Source organism: Diospyros lotus, chromosome 9, assembly GCF_014633365.1.
Source record: "Diospyros lotus cultivar Yz01 chromosome 9, ASM1463336v1, whole genome shotgun sequence".
In the NCBI taxonomy this organism is placed as follows: domain Eukaryota; kingdom Viridiplantae; phylum Streptophyta; class Magnoliopsida; order Ericales; family Ebenaceae; genus Diospyros; species Diospyros lotus.
In genome coordinates, this window is record NC_068346.1 from 5467454 (window position 1) to 5490056 (window position 22603).

The 22603-nt window shown below is 35.5% G+C and overlaps 1 protein-coding gene across 1 annotated transcript; it reads left to right on the forward strand.

Annotated features, from left to right (window-relative positions):
* Positions 1-1031: 1031 nt before the first annotated feature.
* LOC127810103 (protein CHROMATIN REMODELING 19) lies at positions 1032-13755 on the forward strand. The gene is made up of 12 exons (XM_052349357.1): positions 1032-1740; positions 4060-4177; positions 5786-5826; positions 5915-6165; positions 6246-6426; positions 8222-8407; positions 8532-8702; positions 8811-8969; positions 11940-12017; positions 12128-12264; positions 12754-12972; positions 13056-13755. Exons 1-12 carry the CDS (start codon positions 1207-1209, stop codon positions 13216-13218), a joined length of 2238 nt encoding a protein of 745 aa, XP_052205317.1. The 5' UTR covers positions 1032-1206; the 3' UTR covers positions 13219-13755.
* The last annotated feature ends 8848 nt before the right edge of the window (positions 13756-22603 follow it).

Below are 22603 nucleotides of genomic sequence, written 5' to 3' on the forward strand. Positions count from 1 at the left end.
GAGTTAATGGTAACCTCCCAGGGGTAGTATAGTAAAATTGCCCCCTTGTAAATATTCCCTCATCAAAATTAATTCATAAAACCAAATATATATTGTCGGATGCATTGGAAAAAGAAGATAATGAGAGCAAACAAACAATGGTCAAAGCTGAGATGAGCATAAAGTGCAACAAAGCCCAGCATGGTGGTGCACTCAAATTTGCATTTTCTGCAGTTTGTAATGAGAGCTATGGAGACTATACATAATACATCCTCCTCCCCTCGTGAGTCCACTCCACAGAGAGAGAGAGAGAGAGAGAGAGTCTGCAATCCTGGCCATATATATATATATATTTATATATATAAATTTCACTGGGAAAATGAAGTCCACACAGAATACTTTATGTGCAGAAAATGTATATAAAATGGTTTTCTTGCAGTATTTATATAATTATAAACTATTCCTGCAAATTTTTGGGTTCTAAATGGAAGTATATATAGAGTGAATAAAAACTAAAGAATCGGCATCAAAAGACCGATTAAATGGGCTTTTTACAAGGATTAAGTTGATTGTCTAAGTTTGAAGAGTAGTCGTGGGTAGTGACATACGCATAGGGATATTTATTTATTTTTTTAATAATAAGTTAAGAACCCGTATCTTGTATTTATATAGCACGTGCATTGGATAATATTTACAAATATTTGTAAATGTGATTATTTATTGTAATCAATTGTGGACCGTATTGATTCCGTTGGACTCAGCCCAAATAATAGGCCCATAATTCGGTATCGGACCCAATCCTTAGGCCCGATCTCGGCCCAACAATAGCTCTGCAGCACCCGCTGGACATAAGTTAGATGGGCCTGCTATTTCTTAATTGGGCATAAGTGGGGCTCCAATTGCTGCTTTAAATTGACAATACCGAACCGAAATGGGCTTTGTTCCTTTGATCTGCTATTTCCTCGCCGACCCGAAGCCGAAGCCTCACTCCCGTGTCTGTCAGTCGTCACTTTTTCTCTTTTCTTTTTTGTTTTTTTTAATTGGTCGATCTGTCACTCAACTGGTGCCGCCTTTTCTCCCTCAATTCTGATTCTCGCACTGTATTCCGTGAAAATGGCGGTCTTGTCGCTCTCCCTCTCAAACCCTAGATAATTCCCAACTGAGAGAGGGATAATTGCAAATTCTTCAGCCGATTTTGCACTCGCAAAGTCTCACACGCCCTATCAAATGAAGCGCGGTTTTGAAGAAATCTCCGACGAGGAATGGTCCGACCACTCCTTCAACCCCTCCAGAGCCTTCAAACCCAACCCCAAGCCCCCGCCTCCGATCGAGTCCTTCGCCTATGGTTCCACCGCCAAATCCGTTTGCAATTCCAGCCGCTGCAGCAGCGACGATTCGGTTGAGGTCATCGGAGAGTCGGGGCCAAATTCCGTCGCGAATTTGGAGGACGATGACGTGGAGGATACGGAGGAGGCTCGGCCGCAGACGGCTCGCGCTCGGAGGTTTGTCGTCGATGAGGACAGCGGCGATGATTTTGCGGATGTGATCGAGGTGAAGTCGACGGAGGATGATGAAACGGAGCTCGGATTTTCGGAGGAGGAGAAGGAGAAGGAGGAGGAGGAGGAGGATGTGGTTGGGAAGGCTCTGCAGAAGTGTGGAAAGATATCGGCGGAGCTGCGGGGGGAACTGTACGGCTCGTCCGGGGCGGCCTGTGATAGGTATGCTGAAGTTGAGAATTCTTCAGTGAGGATTGTCACTCAGGTGAATAAAGTAGTCTCTTTAACTGTTTGTTGCCGTTTAAATGCATCCAGAATAGATAGGTTAGTGAAGTTAAATGTGGAGTAGGGAGCTGTGTATAAGTAAATACATTAGGTCCCCGGTAACTAAGCTAGTTCAATGACGGAGAAGAAAGGTATACCATCCATAATGAAATATCTCGCGAAGAGAGATGACTGAACTTTACATTGTGGGGAGACGTGTGGTCTTGCGTGCTACTTTGCTTTCATGAGTGATGATTTTCGTTTTTCTTTTTGCTAGCAGATATGGTTAGAGGTTCGAACAATTTTTCTACCCATTGCCTAGGATTTTTGTGTCTTGGATAGCTCGGATCAAACTACCGTTTTTTATATGCATTAGTAGAGTTCATGCTCTTCTAGTTTTTTTTGTTTCCTTTCTTTTTTGATTCTCTCTCTCTCTCTCTATATATATATATATACACACACACACACGTTACTCTGCTGGTTTATGCACATCCAATTAATGGGTTATAGAAAGAACACGAGCATGAACCTTAAAATGTGGGAGTTTTACATTTTCCTTTTCTTTTTTTTTTTTTTTCCAATTTGGATAGCTGATTCTCATTGCTCAATTGATATTCTACATGTGTAATGCACATATTTGGTTGTAGTGGGAACCCTAAAACCCACAAGACAACCTTGAATGCACACTACCCAAATACACAACAAATTTTAATAGAAAGGTAGAGTAGAGATGCAAATACTGATTAGCCAAGACAAACATGAAATTGACACACAATATATATACAAAACAAATTGGCTCCCTTTTTTTTTTTTAATATATTTATAAAATTTTAATAATTATTCAAGTCGTTTAATAATTGGGAAAATCTCTCCAATTAATCAAGTGCAAGATGGAGTAGGTTTATAACCTCTTCATCTTTCTCCAGAATTTGGGAAAAATACATCCATAGATACAGGCACTTGTACATGTATTTGTGGGTGCATATATTGAGAGAGAGAGAGAAGAGAAAAGAGGAAGGTGATGGTGGTTCAGTGAAGAAGGAACAATAACTTTTGCAATAGAGGGAAAGAGTGCGAGTTTTTGCAAGTGATTTATATAGAGAGAGGGTTGCAGAGCCATTGCTTTTTCTTTTTTTAAATAATTTTTATGACACTGTTGGACTCAACCTGAAGAAAGTGATGTTTTAATTAAAAAGCAAACTACAGGGATCTGAAATACTAAAAATAAGTCATATGGGGTGTTTATAAAAATGACCCAAATGGTAAGAGGAGTCTGGGTGGAATTTAGGCATGAATATGTAGAGAAAAGAGAGAGCCACATTGAGTGAACTGAGAGTGCTCAATATGTGATAAGGGATCCCTCTTATCTTTTTCTTTTATACTTCCTCTCTTTCATTTCCCTCTCTGAACTGAAATTGAGAAGTTCCAGAAGCATTAGGCTATTTGGTTATCTCAACTCTCAAAATTGTCTTGGATAGATGTTGAACTAGTTGAATGAACCTGTCTGTTATGTTCTCAATGTGAGAGTGCCCCTAGATTTTGACTGGGAGAGGGTGGGGTACGATGGAATGGTATGGAAGGGTAAGGGAAGAAATAACAAGTTTGTTACTCTCCCCTTATTTTGGAAGAATGAAACATAAATTAGTGTATTCTAACTTTACTTTGTTTGGATAGAGAATGGAAGGGGATGGAATGCTAAAGTAACAAAAACAAAGTACAATTGTACCCTTCATTTTCAAAATAAATTACAAGTTACAATAGTAAGAAAGGGATGGTATCATGTTCCCTCCCCTCCCCCTTCATACCCCCATCCAAACAAGGGTAAAAGAAATGCAGAAATATTGCACTCAGGGGTGGATCCAGAAATCTATGTAGGGAGAGGCTAAAATTTTTTTTTGAGGTATAAAATTACACATTACAAATTTTGGGGTGGGCTGGAATTTTTTTTGACTGAATTATTAGTAAAATTTATTATTTTTTACATTAAAAAAATAATTGTTTATATTAAAAATTATTTTTTTAATATTAAAAAATAATTTTTATATTAAAAAACTATTTTTAATTGTGAGCTGCCCTGGGCAGCTCACGCATGGATTCGCCCCTGATTGCACTTTACAGCAGGTTTTAGGACTACCAGTTTTGTCACTCTGGCGTTGTATCTGTTTTTTTGTTGGTGTTCTGAAGAAAAAGTAGCTTGAAAATTAGATATTCTCATCATCTAATGTGAATCACTTGTTTGCATGCTTACTGGAATCAAACTTACTTTTAACTGTAGTTCTCGGGGATTTAAGCGTTTCACTAGTTATGTTTTTTGTTGCAGGATGACATATATGCAGCATGTGGGTCTGAGGATATGGATTTCCAACCAGTTCTAAAACCCTACCAGCTTGTTGGTGTCAACTTTCTTCTTCTGCTGTACAGAAAGGGAATAGGAGGAGGTATTTCTTTCTCATGCTTGTCACCAGTGTAGTCAAAGGCAAGAAAGGTGCTCGGTTGTCGCAAGGCTCCATGGAAGCACCTTGCGTAGTGCCAGGCAAGGCCCCTTTACTCGGGTGCTGCCTAGGCTTGCACTTCTGATGAGGTGTCAAGCACCACAGGCGCTTGCCTATGGTGGAACTAAGAAAAAACAAAATGAAAATGAAAGGCTCCCGGCTTTGAAAGTCAGAGACGCTTGTGTAATGTCCCAAAAAATCAAATAAGTATAGGAAAATGAGACTTCAATTAGAGAGAAGCATACTCGAACTTGTTTCTCTGCTGCAATGTAATCCATGCAAAGCACTGTAATTTTCTTTCAATTTCTCCATGTTTTTTGCTTTTTGATAGGTGTAATGGACATAATCTTGCAGATTTGAGGGAGGTGAGTTTGAGAGGAGTTGCCGGAGGTTGGTTGGCATCATCACGCGCTGGGAACCCTTGGTGCGTGGCTGGCCTTCCCGGCGACTTGTCTCCACCAGCAGGCTCACCTGTGACAGGCAGCCTTCTGGTGGTCATCCCTCCTCCAATTGAACTTTTTAGTCTGGTCTACTATGGATCTAGGGTTGTTCACTCACTTTGCTGCTTTGATGCTTTTCTATTGCTGAAATAGCCTATAGGTGTTGTGCGAAGGAGTTACTGCTGCTCCTGTGTGCTTTTGTGTGTTATTGTTACATATATATTATGTTGTTTATTTGTTTTCTTTTTTCTTGAAACATTGTTTGTTTGTTACATAATACTGAACGTATTGCAGATAATTTATGTTACTTTAAGGTTGATTGTTTGTATTTGAGGGTATTTTAGATGTTCTTTTATTATATTCATTATCTGATTGTGTTTTCTATGTTAAAAAATATTTTTTATTAATTTTTTTTGTCAATTTAATGCCTTGCTTTGCTCAGGCAAGCGCTTTTGGCTCCTAGTGCCTCGGACAGTAAGAGTGTCCTAGTGCCTTAAGGGGGCTTTTGCCCCTAAGTACCTTGCTTGTCACAATTGAATCCCTATATGTGGATAGTACCTTTTGTAATGTATCTGTTGAGCTTTTAGCTTGTTGATTGATTCAATAAGAGTTGATAGGCTAGTGCAAATTTTACGCTATGAGTTGTGGTCCTTTCGGTAAATTTTGTTAAAATAGCTGTACAAAATTGTGTTTATCTTTGTAATTTTGCTTTTCACAAGATAATCTACAGTTACTGGAACTCTGTGACAAATTTTGGCAGTTGAGCAGTGGTCATTATTGGTCTGTTGACTGTTCCATGACATACCTCAAAATGCCATAGAGCTCATGGTTTCCAGCAGGTGTTATGACTTCAATGTTTTTCAAACTTTGGTTGTCCTCTCCTTTCTGCCCACTCATGTTTTAGAAGCTCAAACAATATGAGGTGCTCTTCGAGTATCAAGTGAACTTGGATGCCCGAAGCTTAAGAACTGTGTGTTTGGTGGAACTCCATTGACTTCACAGCCTGAGTCAAAAGTGTTGATTAATTTCCACTGTCCAGTATATTCAGTCAAGTAGTGTGTGTGATCTTATTAGTTTCTGAAGGCAACTGATACCAGATTACTATTCGATGCAGCAATATTGGCAGATGAGATGGGACTTGGTAAGACAATTCAGGTTGAGCTCACACCTTTTCATTTATCTGAGCACTGCATATAAATTTTGTCATCCACATAATTGAAACCCATCTTTTTGATACAAACAGGCTATAACATATTTAACCTTGCTGAAACACTTGGAAGATGATCCGGGCCCCCATTTAATAGTGTGCCCTGCTTCAGTTCTAGAAAACTGGGAAAGAGAGCTGAAGAAGTGGTGTCCTTCATTTTCTGTACTCCTGTATCATGGGTCTGGCCGGGCAGCATATTCAAAAGAGTTGAGCTCTTTGGCTAAGGCTGGGTTGCCACCTCCGTTTAATGTTATTCTTGCATGTTACTCACTTTTTGAACGACACAGGTCTGCTTTACTTTGGACTTAAGCTCAAGTCTTTCTGTGTTCACTTGGAAGCTGTTTTTGACACTATGCTCTTTCTGCAGCATGCAGCAGAAAGATGATAGGAAAATTCTGAAACGTTGGCAATGGAGTTGTGTGCTTATGGATGAGGCTCATGCATTGAAGGATAAAAACAGCTATAGATGGAAAAACCTAATGTCCGTTGCGCGAAATGCCAACCAGCGCCTGATGCTTACAGGGACACCACTACAAAATGATCTACATGTATGCTCCTTGTACACCCTTTCTTTAAGATTCTAAGTTGATATTCTGTAGTAGCTATTTCTAGAATATTATGGTTGCTTTCACTGTACTCTAGATAGTTGATTAAATGAATGATGTTACTCTGCACCGCTGTTTTATAAGAAGTGCTTAGTTGGTGCACAAATGGCTTATGCTGGAGAAGAGCTACAATTTAGAGAAAACAATTGAGATTATTTTATAATAATGTATTTATTCTTCATCTTTGTGGATGGATGTAATATTGGAAGCTTTGATCTGAAAGATGTATCTTTAGAAACCTGGAAATGTATCTTTGGAGATTGCAATAAACCATAATCTGTTATGAGATAATGAAACATGCTATCCAAATCCAGAATAGTGTGAAAATATATCTATTGACATTTGAGAAACCATATTAACATCAAGGTAAGTCCGTAAATAGAAAATTTATCCAAATTGGAATAACTTGAAACTGATACTTTTTATATTTTTACTCCTGGCCCTTATTAAGTTGATACTTTTGTTTTCTCATTGTAAAATGTTATTGGAAGGTGACCCCGTAGCTTAAGCGAAGTGAAGTGCACATAAATGAAATAAAGAGTATAAACTTTTATAAGCATAAAAAATATAAACTATTATAAAAGGCAATCATTAAAAAAAAAACTGAATAAAAATTAGGGTTGCAAATTTAACAAATGATGAGATACCATTTTTCATTTTATATTTTATACCCATTTACAAGTTCATACAATCATAAAAAAAGCGTAAGGAAAAAAAACTTATCCTTAATTTACGCTTATCCCCAATCAATCAACCTCTAATTTGCAGCAATTTCCAAACAATCAATCCCTTATTTACAATCAATAAACAACTGCAATTTATAGCAATCAGGAATCAATCATCAACCATCAATCCCTAATATATAAGAATCAAGAATATATTAGCAATTCCTAATTTACACCTAATTACATGTTTCCATCAATATTTTTTGCTCAATAAGTACATTTGAGTCTTTTTTTTTTTTTTTCAAATGTATATATGATTTGATCATATCTTAAACAACCTTTTTTAGGTAAGGTTTTCATTCAAGCAGACACATCATTACAAAAATTTAAACAAATCGACTGATTTTTTTTTTTTAAAAAAAAAAAGCATATTTAGTAAGTGTGTTTTTTTGTGCTTTGAAGTTCAAGTAAAAGAGCAACTAAAGCGTGCTTTTATTGCGCTCAGCTAAAATCCCTGAGCTTTGCACACAAAAGCCCCAAGTATGCTGCTTTGGGCTTAAAGCGTGCTTAAGTTTGCATTTTTATACACTGCTCCAGTGGGAATGATCTCTCTTACTTGAATTGAATATTTAACTGGACACTGCTCCTATATGTCCATTAATCTTTCTGAGATATGAAAAAGCAAAATTATTGGAGTCCATGCTTATTATTAGTTGTAATGTTGGCCGTAAGAAATTAGATTTAAAATGTGAACTGGTCTTGTTGACTGATCAGGTTTTGTATGTTATGTTTTTCCTTGTTCTTCTTTTTGTTTATTTACTTTTTCTTAAAATTATATGAGAAAAATACCATTGACCTATCTCAAGAATATGATTGCATAGTCCTTAACATCAACTTTTCCTTTTATTCTGTCTGGCTCTGTCTGCTGAAGTGAGCACAGTTCATTGTTGTATTAGATTTTATCTTATCATATTCATATCCTATGTGGCAGCTACATTGAAGTTAGCATTGGTAAACGTGCTGTTATGCAGTTACTTGGTACCTTCATTTGACTTGGTGTGTCTTCATTGCAGGAGCTGTGGTCATTGTTGGAGTTTATGATGCCTGGTCTATTTGAAACTGGAGATGTAGACTTGAAAAAGTTTTTCAATTCGGAAGATAGGGATTTGATTTCCCATATGAAGTCCATACTGGGACCATTTATTTTGCGGCGTTTAAAATCTGATGTAATGGAGCAATTAGCCCCAAAGATACAGCGGGTATGTAAGGCAGTCACTTTTTCCTGTTATAAGTTTCAAACTAGATATTGATGATTTTTGGGAACATTTTTTACTTGATATCTTGATCTGTTAATTATTCAAGTATTAAAATTAATTGTTACAGGTTGAATATGTGGAAATGGGAACCCAGCAGGATGATGCCTATAAGGAAGCCATTGAGGAGTATCGTACAGCTTCACAAGCTCGTATTTTGAAGTCGCCACAGTGCAACAATAATATTGTTGGCATTCTTCCTCAGCGTCAGATTTCTAACTATTTTGTTCAATTACGCAAGGTGCTGCAATTCCTTTACCTTTAATTTGCTTTAAATGTAAATGCTTTGGATCTGGACACACGTTGTTTTGTCTAATAGGTGTATTTTCTGCTTGTTTGTTTGTTTTAGATTGCAAATCATCCTTTACTGGTGAGGCGTATTTACACTGATGGGGATGTTGTTCGATTTGCTAAAAAGTTGCATCCTAAGGGTGTGTTTGGCTTTGAGTGTTCCTTGAACAGAGTAATTGATGAGCTCAAGAGTTACAATGACTTCTCTATTCACCGGGTACTTTTTGTGATAATGCCTCTTTTGGTCTCATTACTTTGACAAACCCAACTGTCAGTATGGTTCTTTGCTGTAGTTACCTGGCCTGATTTTTTTTTAAAGATATATTTCTTTCTTAATCTATTTTGATTTCTCAAGGAACAGGATAGCCTTTTTTGGTACACAGGGAATATGTCTAAATTGCATTAATCATGCTTTAGTTTAGGAAGCATGGATACAGGCATAGGACATGGTCACATTATTTAAAGGAAAAAAGGAAAGAAAAAAAAAGAACAAATAGGACACTACACTGGTAAGCTTCTGATGTAAATACATAGTGTGTATGTATGCATGAGTATAGTACACAGTTACATTTCTGCATCCTTTTACATAGTAAATATGTTCACAGTTTATTATAAAAGTAATATGCAAATATTTTCAGTCTCTACCATATTGGCAAAGATTTGGGAACAGAAAGTCTTAATACCTATTAAAAAAGTTCTACTCATAAATGAGATGGGACTTTCACTTTTGAGGTTCAAATTTTTTAAATTAAAAAATGAGGAAGGGCTTATACATAGAACTACACTTTTTTTTTTTTGAATTTATAATGGAATTATTTTTGCGTGTATTGGACATGAATATTTTCATTTTAAACACGTGTCACCAATTCTTCAATTCTAGAAAAATGAGAAATAATAGGACTCATTTAAACAAGTATCCAGCATGTATTGGAAGTGTCTCACAAGTGTTGAAGGGTTTATGGCCTTGGACTGGAATTAGGCACTGGTTTACCTTTTCTTCTAGGGCCTTTGTCAACAACCTGGCTTCAAAAAATGCAGAGGAACCTTGTATTTTGCTAGCGTCCTGGGTTCACTTTTTAGAAAGTGTATTTGGCCAATTCTGAAATTATTCCAGTTGGGAAGGTGGCTAATATAGATGTTTTGGCCACTGTACTGGGTCAGAAAGTGGGATCTCTTCCTACTTCATAAATGAGTTTGCCATTGTATGTTTCTTAAAGGCCGCAACCACGTACATTGTGGTGGTTAAATGATTCTGAAGAGATTGGCTGGTTGGAAAAGACAATACTTACCTAAAATATCTGGCTTTACTTTGACTAAGAGCAACTTATCTAATTTAACCACTTACTTCATGGATTTTTGCTAGCACCCTTGTTGGTGGCACTGGCAACTTTCTTTCTTTGGGGAGGTGTAGGATGTGAGTTCAATTTTCAGTTGAGCATGTTTTTTGGGACTTGTAAATATCGCTTGCTATCTTGTGGAATGAATTATTGTGTACACAGTCAGTAGATGTGGTTGGAGAATCCAAAGTTTGGATACTTTTAACTGCATTGTTGGATTTGTGGTTATGGTGGCTTGGTTGTAAAAAGGATTAGCTAATGTAGGAGGTTTGTGCTAGCTGAACATGGAGCTGTGTGGAATGATTATGCAACTCCTAATGTTTGTTTGAGAAGACATGACTCATACTTTGGCATGTGGGAATTGACAAGAGGTGAACCTAGTGGTAGCATAGGTGGGAAAGGGAACTTAAGATAGAAGACTTACTGATGGAGGACCAAGAGAAGGAGAGAAGAAGTTAGAGAAGAACAGAGAACTAGAAGAAAACAGGGAGGAAGAAGGAAAAGAGAGAACTGGAGAGATGTAGAGAGGGACCTGGAGCAATTCTTTCGTTATCTGTATGCAGTACTCAATAATGAAAAATCTGGATAGTCCTATATGTGTAAAGTATATATACGCTTGCATAACCCTATCAGTTGAGACTGCAGTAGGAGGATCTTGTTGCCTTGTTCCTTTTTGTTTTGATGTGGCTTATCAGTTGAGACTGCAGTTGTAGGCTCTTCAAAGGCACTGGGAAGCCATTAGTTAGACTAAGAGTGTATCTTTGTCTATTTTGTGTAGTTGGGTAGGTTATGTTGCCACATTCAATCATGGTGTATGTAATGCTCTCTTAACCCAGTTCTTGTACTTCATCCTCATCAACTGCACCTTCTCCTAACCAAGTTAGGGTCAGCATAATGTTAATTGACTTCTAAAACTTTAGGAATCGGCATTTTCATCTCCTCTTTTTCCATGAACTGGCCAATAACATCAAAATTTTCATCTTACTAATTAAAAAAAAATAAAGGTGGAAATGTACTTTACTACTTTGGGAGCAAAGAAGCCTTGTGTTTCTCTAATTTCTCGTGAGTATTTCATCATTTCTAGTTATAGAAAATTTTCCTTGCTTTTGAGGAATATTTGAAAGAAAAATCCCATTAAAATTGAAAGGAAAATTTTATAGGACAGCTATAAGACCAGTCCTGCTGTATGGCTCAAAATGTTGGGCAGTCAAATACCAACATGAGCAAAAGACGAGTGTAGCGGAAATGAGGATGTTAAGATGGATGTGCGGACATACAAGAAATGATAAAATTAGAAATGAAGTTATTCGTAATAAGGTAGGAGTAGTGCCAATCGAGGAGAAGATGAGAGAGACTAGACTAAGATGGTTTGGTTATGTGAGAAGGAGACTAAGAGACGCTCTTGTGAGGAGAGTTGATGAAATGGAACAATTAGTCACAAAAAGAGGTAGAGGTAGAACCAAGAAGACTTTGGGAGACATTAAAATTTGATATGAAATATATGGATCTAAATGAGGATATGACAAAAGACAGAAATACATGGAAGTCTAGAATTCATGTAGCCGACCCCACATAGTGGGATAAAGGCTGGATATGTTGTTGTTGAGGAATATTTGAAAGAACAGTTGTGTATCTGAAAGAGGCTTCTTCAAAGAAAACAATGCAGGAGTCAAATGTAATAATTCCCTGTGGATTGTGCTGTTATTTTTTGATAAATGGATGAAAAATTTAATGATTTCATGTTGGATTTTGGTTTGGACTTCATTCATTAATTTTTTTTTGGCGAGCAGTGTCTAGGGTTGTTTAAATAAGTTGACATTGATTTGCATTCCAATTATGCCCTTTTGCAGCTTTTACTTCATTATGGTGTTTCTGATATGAAGGGACCTCTTTCAGATGAACATGTTATGCTTTCAGCAAAGTGTCAGGTCTGTCTTAATTGATGTATTGAATTTTGAATGTGAGAATGTTGGCAAAAAGTGGTAGCATTTTAACATCTTGCACACAAAATGATTCAAGTTGCTCTGCTGTGTTATAGGCATTAGCCAAACTTCTACCTTCACTGAGGCAAAGTGGGCATCGGGTTCTGATTTTCAGCCAATGGACATCCATGCTTGATATCTTGGAGTGGACTTTGGATGTCATTGGGGTTTCTTACAGGCGCCTTGATGGAAGGTACTGCCGTACTTGTCTTTCTTTTGTAGCCATTTCATCCTGTTGCAAATAGTTTTTTGCTGGTGTCTCGGCCTCAGACGAGTTGTCCCAGCTGGTGATTACCAGTATCCAGGTTCACTTGCTTTGACAAGGTTCCTCTCAGGAAAAAAAAAAAAAAAAAGAATTCTTTTTCCTTGGAAGCTGACAGCTGACTGTTGTTGCAATTTATTTGGTTTCACAATTACTTTCGGGGTGTTGGTATCTAATCCGCTAGATTAATAACAGTAATATTCATGTGTTATTTCCGTGTGACTAGGCTATTTCTGAGAGGACATTCATGCAATTGTGCAATGAACATAGTTAACAACTTTGTGTAACGAATTGATTTCTGAGTTTTCTTTTAAAATTTTCATAAACAATCATCGTGTTCTTTTCTAGCAAGAAGGAAAATGAATTTTTTTAAAGTAATGTTATTTCTTATTGTGTTCGAAATTTTCTCTTAAATTTCAGTACACAGGTGGCAGAGAGACAATCAATAGTAGATACATTCAACAGTGACCCATCAATATTTGCATGCTTATTGTCAACAAGAGCTGGAGGGCAGGGTTTGAACTTGACTGGAGCTGATACTGTTGTTATTCACGACATGGATTTCAATCCACAGATTGATCGACAAGCTGAAGATCGATGTCATCGCATTGGGCAAACAAAACCAGTGACCATATACCGGTAGGGGCTATTCCCTCAAACCTACCTCACCTATCATTTTACCTTCCATATTGTTTCTGATACAATCACCATTCTACCTACAGGTTGGTGACCAAAAATACAGTTGATGAGAATGTTTATGAAATTGCAAAAAGGAAATTAGTGTTAGATGCGGCTGTACTAGAGACTGGCGAGGAAGTTGAGCATGAAGGCAGCATGTCTGCTAAGACAATGGGAGAGATTTTATCGACACTGTTGCTCGGATAAGTACTGGCTGCTGTACTTGAGACCGTTGAGGGTGTCGACGACGAAGGCACAGGTCTGCCAACCCAAAGGCGATATTTGGTCCATGCTGTTGCCAGTATTACCCTGGCAGCTGGAGGGAGTTTTAAAGTGGTCAACTAAATCATTTTTTTGTATCTCTTCAAAAGCCACTGTTATGAAAATCAAAACCAAAGGAAAATATAGAAAGAAAGAAAAGAAAGTCTCGTGGTCGTATCAGTTGGGGTCTGAGAAATTCCGTTCGCCATTGATGGTGCTTGTTCAGTGAATTTAGATCAGTTTTTGGTTTTTATAGTTGAGACGTTAATTTTGATAACGATTATTATGAATGTGGTGGAGTTTCTGAAAAGCTGTGATTGCTATAGGAGGCTTTCCTTTCGCTGTTGGAGCCAGAAGTGCTAGTCTCGCTAGTCCTTAGCGCCAAGGGGCCATAAAATTGAAAAAGCAAACAATTTGGGGTGCTGATTGAGATGCCCTTCTGTTTTTGCTTTAACAAAAACGTTAAGACTTGATGCGGGTTAATTTGATATTTTGTTGTTTTTACACAATGTTCTGAGGCTCTAGGTTAAAAGGAGAGTTTTTTTTTGCTGGTTATTATTGACAATATCATAAATAATAATAAACCTTTGACTTGTGGATAAGGTGGAGTAATCCAATAACCCAAGAGTTACAGTAGACACTGTGTATGACCTCAAGATTTCTATTCTTGAATGAGGGCTGACAATTTGGGGGGCTTAGTTTCCTTTTTGATTTTTGCTGATAAAGGGGGGGCATAGCTTTCTGTTTTCAGATTATGGTCGGTTTTTATTTTTTATATCGACTCTTCGTTTTCTATTTAAAAAGATGCAAAGTTAAGATCTCATTTTCTTGTTTTTATTGTTTGAAAATTTACAAAAACAAAAATAAGGGATTAAATGTTATTTTTTATTTTTAGCCCAGCCGGCAGCCGGCATTTGTAATTGTGATTTTGGGAATGGCTACTCTCTTCAACTGTTTGCATCTAACTTAAGCACTTAAAACAAATCTTTAGATGCAATTAAACAGTCGGTCTGTATGTTAAAATAATAATCTCACAGTAATCCCAACTCAAAAAAGCTTAAATATCGCATCTCTTATCTGACTTTCTACACAAACAGTAACACCAATTTATTCAATTCTAGGAGCAAGGAAAAGCAGTGCCACCCACAAATCTGAAGACGTTTTCGGGCATGAAAGTGAAGATGAACAAGCTGGCCGCGGTGGCCGGTGGCTGTGATGCTGCTTGTGACCGTACAGTTTCTTGGGAAAGATCGACATTGACCTCCGAACATCCGTAATCCAATACAAAAGTTTGTGTGAAAGTATCATTTTTCCTCCGTACAATGCCGACTGCATCTAGCATGATTCCGATTCCGATTCCGATTCCGAAGCCGGTCCTTCAGATATTGTACTATTTTGATGAGTACAATGTAAATCTAATTATTATCTGGTTGTTCTCACAGCAGAAATAGTTTTTCCTGTCACTAAAAGCTTAACTTTTCTAGTTTTGGCCCCATATGAATATGATATGTGACATATCACAATAATTAAGCAACTTTGATGTGTGTTTTTTCTTTTAGACATCTTCCTACATTTAGGCTCTGGGTGTTCCTATTAATTTCTACATACCCAATTTTCTGGGACAGGACAGTTGGGCCTAGATGAGAGGCCCAATCAGGTTGAAGTATTTCAAGAAAATATTACTAAACTGTCCATTTCTTAAATGCTGTATAAATATGAGACATAATTAATTTTCTTTTTATGGATTTTTTTTATAGATTTTTTCTTATATTCAAAACTTAAATTATAGATTTTAAATAATAATGATAAACTATACTAGCATTGAGATAAAATTGTGCTTTTGGTTTACATAATTATAAGTTACAAATTGCACATAAAGATTGGAGACTTTAGTAATACTAATTAAAATAATGCATGCAAAAGAGCTTTGAGAGGACACAACAAAAAGCAAAAGGGCTTTGAACAACAATATATATATGTTATTCGTTAGGTGAAGTTGGAATGTTGGGAAGAGTAGTTGGAAGAAAATTATAAAATGGGGGTAAGAATGGGATTTGTGCAAAATGAAAGGGCGTGAAGTGGGAATAAACAAAATGGAAATTGAGGGGGCAGCTAGGAATTATAAATATATATATATATATATTATATATTTATATTCTTTTTGTGTTAAAAGCGACAGGGTGAGGGAGGAGAATTGTCTGGTTATGGATGTCCTTTTAGGGTGGAGATTGTGGTGGGACAAACAAATTAAGGGCAACACACCTTCTCCTTCCTAGAAGATGGCCTGCTGCCTCTCATGTCCCCTCCCCCATGGGAATCCATACAAACCTCATGACCCCCTTTCCTTCCAAGATAAGACGGCCCCCCCAGTATCTGCCTACATATATTCACAGGCATATATATATATATATACATTAAAGTGAAAAAATAATATTTCATGTCACACTCGAATAAATAACTTGCGTAGGAACTATTTATTATAAAGGTGAATGGATAGCACATTAACGTTGATGGGATAACACACAATAAAGAACTCATGCACAGGTTATTAGAATATATATAACCTCGATCGGGTGTCAAAACTAAGTGTTTAAATAGCATTTCTAAATATATATATATATATAGTTTTGTTGGTGCATTTAATAAATTTTGTTTTTAAGATTTAAACAGTATTCTTATTAGTTGGTAATAAATATTTCGTATTTTAAAATATTTTATCATTTAATAAAAATATTTAAATGTTAAAAAGAATTATATTAAAATGTACCTTAATGGGTACTCTAATTAAATACAGTACCTGTTAGTAGAACCCATATAAAATTAGAGTTTATGGTAACAAAACTCTAACCCAAATTTTCACATCTTTAATTAAATTTCGAATTGTAATTCCCAAGGTTGATTAGTATATAGGCTAAGAGGTTACTATAGGACTCCGTCCTATAAATTGATCTAATACATACTTTAAGTAGTCGTGATTTTGAATTTTCATTATGATCTAAAAAATGAATAAATTTTGTCTCTAAGATTGGCTCTAGAGATGATTCACTCCTCATGATAAATATAAAATTATGAGTTCCAATTTTTTTCATACTGTTTAATATAAATATTTTTTATATTTCCACGTGTAACGAAAAGAAATAGAATTTGAATTGTGTTGCAAAGACTGTGGAATGATTAGTTATGAGATGGTTTGATGACTAATTATACAGATAAGCAGTAATTAATGACATTTGACTTAGGGAGTGCCGTGTTCTCACTAGCTTTAGGAAACGCTGACTAATTGACGTATTATATATGTGGAGGTATTCGTTTTTGGCTATTATTGTATATATAGATCAGATATTTGACACACATTATTTTAATGTTATTATCAAGACATTAACATGCATGTTGAGATGATCATCTGAATCTGCCTGCTGTTACTGTTACAGTGTTACTGTAGCTTGCCATCGTTGGCAATAGCTGGTTGCATCTTTGCTCTGTGCTTCAGCCTTCAGATACAAAGAAAATGGTGAATTACTAATTAAAAAGAAAGCTGTTCCAAACAGGGCATGTGTACCTAATTAAGGTTAATTCAAAGGGTATCAAAGGAAGGGACACTGCAATATAATGTTGCCCAGCTCGAAATAGGAACAAATGGACCGAGCTGAATAGCACAAATACGACATCTCGTTAAATACCAAGAACTGCCGAAACCGGACCTCATCGACACCCAAACACTACACCAATTGCGTCAGCCTAATTAGCTTGTTTATTTGGCCATATATCCATAATATCTTACATTAAGTTACATAATTAGTCTAATACATAATTAAAAGAGATTTAAGAGTACACTACTAGCTAGCTAGTTAATTTAATTAGATTAATAATTCAAGCCATATATATATGTGTGTATATATATATGGCATGTACGTACGTGTTCCCATCTGTACAGTCGATGAGTTGATGGCATGTGACACACAATTTTGATATTAATTAGTTGGACAAGGAAGAATTGACTACTAGAAAAATATATTTGTGAGATGTGCAACCAAAATACATTCGAAGAAAATGGAATTAATTGGCTGCTTCAAGAAATATTCATTCAGAGTGCAGTACACATTCGCATGTATGTACAATGTTGTTGTCTGGGGCTCCACGTGTTTGCTTGTCATGGTCACGTCCAGGCCAGACAGCTTTTCAACTTTGACATGGGGTTCAATGCCACGTCACCAGATCCGAAGCTTATCACACACTAAGTGAATATATATATATATATATACAAATTATTTTATTAAAAGTAACACTCTTACGTAATATTTTGGCTAGCATGAGCAAAACCCAATTGGGTTTCAGATTGGGAATTAGGAATATAATCTTGATTACACTAAGCTCAGATCGTTTAATCATCCTTGACGTTACGTTTATCTTAAATAAGGTACTTTTGAAGTTTTAAAACAATTATATAAATTTCTTAACAAATAATTAATTTGACGAGTGAAAGGTCAACTAATTAATTCTTAGCAATTAATGTGAGGAATTCCTATTATTATAATTTAGTTAAATTTTAAGAATGTCCAATATATATAATTCATCCTCTATAGTTAATTTACATGATTTTTCATCAAATTAGCATTTTATATCTAAAAATTAAATAAAAAAATAAGATCGAAGCACACTTATACTCCTTATGATTTGAGTATCTTTAAACCACTAAAATTTTGAAGGCATTGTCAAACAAGACAAAATTTCTGCCCGTAAATACTGAAGTGGTGGGTTCACCTCTAGAAGTCCCCACAAGCCAAGAACTTGCCTTCAGTTTCAGGCAAAGGCAACAAACAGGTGGAGGCCTCTACTTCTCCATTTCTGTACACAACACACTTCTAAATAAATAATAAAGTATGCAAATTAATTTACGTGAAGAGCATACATATGTATATGTGTATATATAAAAGAGGGTTTTGATTTACATTACGTGCGTGAGGCGTCAGTAGTGAGCTTGACAAAGGAAAGAGGAGTGAAATTAGCTTTTCAGAAAGCAACAAAACTCGGTCTCTTTCCCAGCAGTGAAAAATATACAAAGAGGAAACTCACCTCGATCTGCTGAGGATGAAGCTGCAGACTATACATGTTCCGTAAATATATATGTATGTGGATAATATCACAACAAAAGGACTCTCCTCTCTCAGTAGTCTCAGATGACCCAACTTGTAATTGTTTAAAGAATGAATGAACATATATGTACATATATGAATAATGAAAGGCAAAAGTGCTTTCTCGAATCCTTCTATATGGATGTTTCCTCTCTCTTTCTTTCTCTGAGAAACTTGACAGAGCAATGGTGTTACCAAAATGATGATTTTGATGCAACTTTAGTTTTGTACAAAAGGACATTTTATATATCATATCACCTAATGTTTTTCCAATTATAAATACATATTCTGATGCATATATATATATGCCCACCACATATATAGTGATTGCCTTTTGTTTTCTTATCGAACTGATTTGTTCTTAGAATACTTTATCAATCTAGAGAAAAAGGATAATTAATGCCCTTTTTATAGAAACTTAATTAGTTTGTGTTTATAAAGGTTTTGTATAGAAAATTCTACCAAATTAGATGGTGCCCTTACTCTTGAAAATTTTACCTAAATAACATAAATTCATCATGGGTAGTAACCTTATTCTGTATATATAAAAAAATTTCAAGTAAAACTTGTATGATATTATTATTATTATTATTATTATTATTTTCTAACAATAATATTTCTAACAAACAGTTTTATTTAGAGTAATAGACAATTAGATGCTTGAACGAAATTTTCATGTAGACGGACATGGATTTAATTACCTGCCCTTTTAGTAAGAAAAAAAATTAGTATTTTTGAAAATATTCATCCTTTTTTTTTTTGAGAAAAAATACGGATCCAAATTAATTGTGGGTATTAATTATAAAGTACAATTGAACTATAGACAAGCGAGAATTTCGTAGAAACTCTCTATTGCTACATCATTGCCCCAAATGATAACGTCAATTATTGACTTCCTCTCTTCTTATGAAGACGAATATTTATTAATTATAGTACCCACACACATACACGCAAATATATATTGTTTGAATCTGAATTAAATGTTTATAAATGCAAGCCCAATAAAACGACAAAGTAAGGTCACAAGCTGGTGGCTCCCATGCATGGAAGTTGCTTTCCGAAGTTCAGATGCCTTCTCACATATATATATAGATATATATATATATAGATCTTCACGTGAAAGTATTTACCGTCACGCAATTGTACAAACAAGATTCCTCCTTTGCCTCTTCCTCTTTCTCACAGAGAAATATGCTTTCCCTGTAATTTTCAAGCCCTGCTGGTTCGGACACTGTTGATGCATGCAACTACGCAATCATCAACCACAAAATCATTTGCCTCCGATATTTCCACATGTATGCAGCTGTATATTTGGTGGCTAATTTATTCGGAGCAAATGCAGATTTTCTTGTTACATATATTCTGACAGATATTTCTGAATATTTGGTCATTTGAAATCATGTTTCATTTGAAGAAAAAGAGGTGTGTACAGTACAGGCATTTCAGTTGAAGTTTCCTTCGAAACTTGGGTCTGAAGTTTTTGGATAACTGATACGAATTAACATAAATTAGTATAATTACGTGTTAGAGATTACTTTTTCCAAGTAAAATCATTTAAGCGAAACTGCCTGGCCAGTGAACCCAGCAAGAGTGACAGCCGAAAATGGAAAACAGTTGCCAATATATAGAACCATATGAGAGAATAAAATATCGACCAGAGAATATCCAGAATAACACCAACATTTGGACAAGAAGCTTACTGAAAATCAGATGTTGACCAAAATGCTTGGTTGCTTCATCAAGTTCCAAAGAGAGGGAAAAGCCAGATAAGCCAAAACGGTACTGAAGGGAGAAACCAGATGGATGTTCGTGAAGCCGAGAACTGCATTAATTGAAATGCCGGTCATGCTTTGGGGTAATTATTGAGTTTATGAGACTAAATTACGTACGGAAAACCTCCCCTGAAGATCACTATAAATGTAGGGTTGAGTCACGAGAAAAAATAATATTAATTTTTGGCCTAGTAAACAAGGGAGCTGATATGTTGTCCACTAGGTGGGTGTGTGGGCCCCACCTTCATGTGGTCACACCCTCTCTCAAATTGTTCCCATCGGGCAATTGTTATCTTGCTCGGCGCGAGCAACATAACAATTCTGAATAAATAATTAACAGAATTTAAAAATAATATATACATATATAGCATGTGTCACTCAATCGTTGATATATATCTCATTATTTTGTGTTAGTAAGAAGCCAACCCCAAATAGGATCAATGCTGTAGAAAGAAAAATGTTTTTATCAGCATGGTAAACACACTTTATATGATTTTAATTTATTTTGTGTTGTTTATGTCACAATAAATTTTGGAGAAAGAATCAAATAAACTTGATGGTAAAGTAATTGAGGGGTCATAAATTTGAACTGAATAAGGGAGATAGAAGTGACAATTTTAATCAATCCTTCATTGAGATTAAAAGCAAAATGAGTAAATCAAATTTTGAATCAAGATTAGAAAACAGCATTATAAACTGGGAATTACAATTGACCTGGGGGCATTGGGATCGGTTTGCACGTGGAATTGACCCACTGTCCATGTCAAGGGTAGGGTCCGGAGGGGAATTTGGGGGGGGGGGGTTAGTTTTACAAATAAAAACCGGGGAGGAGGCCATGGATGGCTATCGATCGGCTGCTTCTGCTACAAATTGAATTTTATAGAAATTTTTAAGATTGTATTGTCCCTTTCAAGAATCTCCTTGCAGATAAGTGTTGCCAAAAGGCATTTCAATAATGTTGTTTCTCTCTCTCTCTTTCTCTTTCTCTTTCTCTCTCTCTCCCTCTCTCTATATATACAAGTCAAATCATTAACTGCCCAGCAAGACCAAGATCGAATGTGGGTGTTGCTGCCCCAGGCTTTTATGGGATCCAAGGAAGGCCCCCTGCTCCCAATTTTGCATTATATAGGGAGGGAGGGACCATGTACATTCTTGTTACTGTAGTTGTTTATTATAGTTTTTTTATTTTTAGATTAACTTTTTAATAGTAATTTTCTATTTTTATTTGATTTTAATTTAGACCATCGTTTGCATGAGTGAGTCACATAAGAGGTAACCAAAATTATTCAATCTCACCAAAAATGATAAAAACTAAATAACAGTGCACAAAAAATTGAGTAAAAAAATAATATAATTAAACAACAAATTAAAAAGATGTCTAACTGGAGAGAATTTTTATCATCGATCTCCTCCTCTAATTTACTAAATTTCATCTTGTCATCTCCTATTTTAACAACAATATTATTAACTAATGGGGGAATTGATGGTTCATAATTGAAATTAAACAAAATTAAAACGCTATTATTAAAAAAACTGGAACTTCTGAATTTTATTTTCTAAATAGCATTAGCCTGCATGGAGATGGGCACTAAAGGATAAAAAGCTCTTCACGACGCGCTTACATTTCTTAAAATATATCGATTTTGTTATATGATACTTAATCTTGATATAGAAATAACCTTGCGTATATATAGGGTTATTCATTGTATAAGGAAATGTATAATAATACATCAATACTGAATGTTATACAAAACAAAATAATCTTATAAAAGGTTATTATCGAATAGAGTGTAACAACTTAATTATCTTATAAAAGGTTATAAAATAATCTCATAACACCTTGTGAGTGAACCATTTGTATAAAAATTATCTTGATTTATTTTTAGAACTTTGAGTCCTTTTATTTTGTTTTAGTTTTTTTAAACGTATTTGGTAAGATATTTATAAAAAAAAAAAAAACACCTAGAGTTCTAAAAATAAATGGCATGATATATATATCTATAAAAATATCAAATCATAAGAGATCAAGATGACATGAAATTTACTCTTATAATTAACTTTTAGACTCTTAGCTAGGTAGAGTACCAACTTATATATATATGTAGAATTAATTTGAGTTGTAGAAGTAATTCTTACTCCCCTAGATGAAAATAACATTTACTGCCGCAAGACGTACGTACCTACGTTCCACGCTTGTCCCATTATGTTCATTTTCTTGTTTTTTATTTTTATTTTTTTTTACCATGGTTGTGATGAGGGAACCATGGCTAGATCCAACACAAGAAAATGAAGTTTGATAACAAATAAAGATAATCCATCTCAGTTAGTTGGTCGATTTATTGGTCCGAGTAGACATTTAAACCAACAAATGCAAAATGAATTTTTTACTAACTCCACCATACAAATTAATAGATTTAACTATGCCTG

Bases quoted from the DNA above. Each gene is read 5' to 3' on its own strand.
- LOC127810103 (XM_052349357.1), top strand. From the start codon at position 1,207: ATGAAGCGCGGTTTTGAAGAAATCTCCGACGAGGAATGGTCCGACCAC. The intron at 6,427-8,221 runs GTATGCTCCTTG...TCTTCATTGCAG, and splicing joins CACTACAAAATGATCTACAT to GAGCTGTGGTCATTGTTGGA. The intron at 8,408-8,531 runs GTATGTAAGGCA...TAATTGTTACAG, and splicing joins TAGCCCCAAAGATACAGCGG to GTTGAATATGTGGAAATGGG.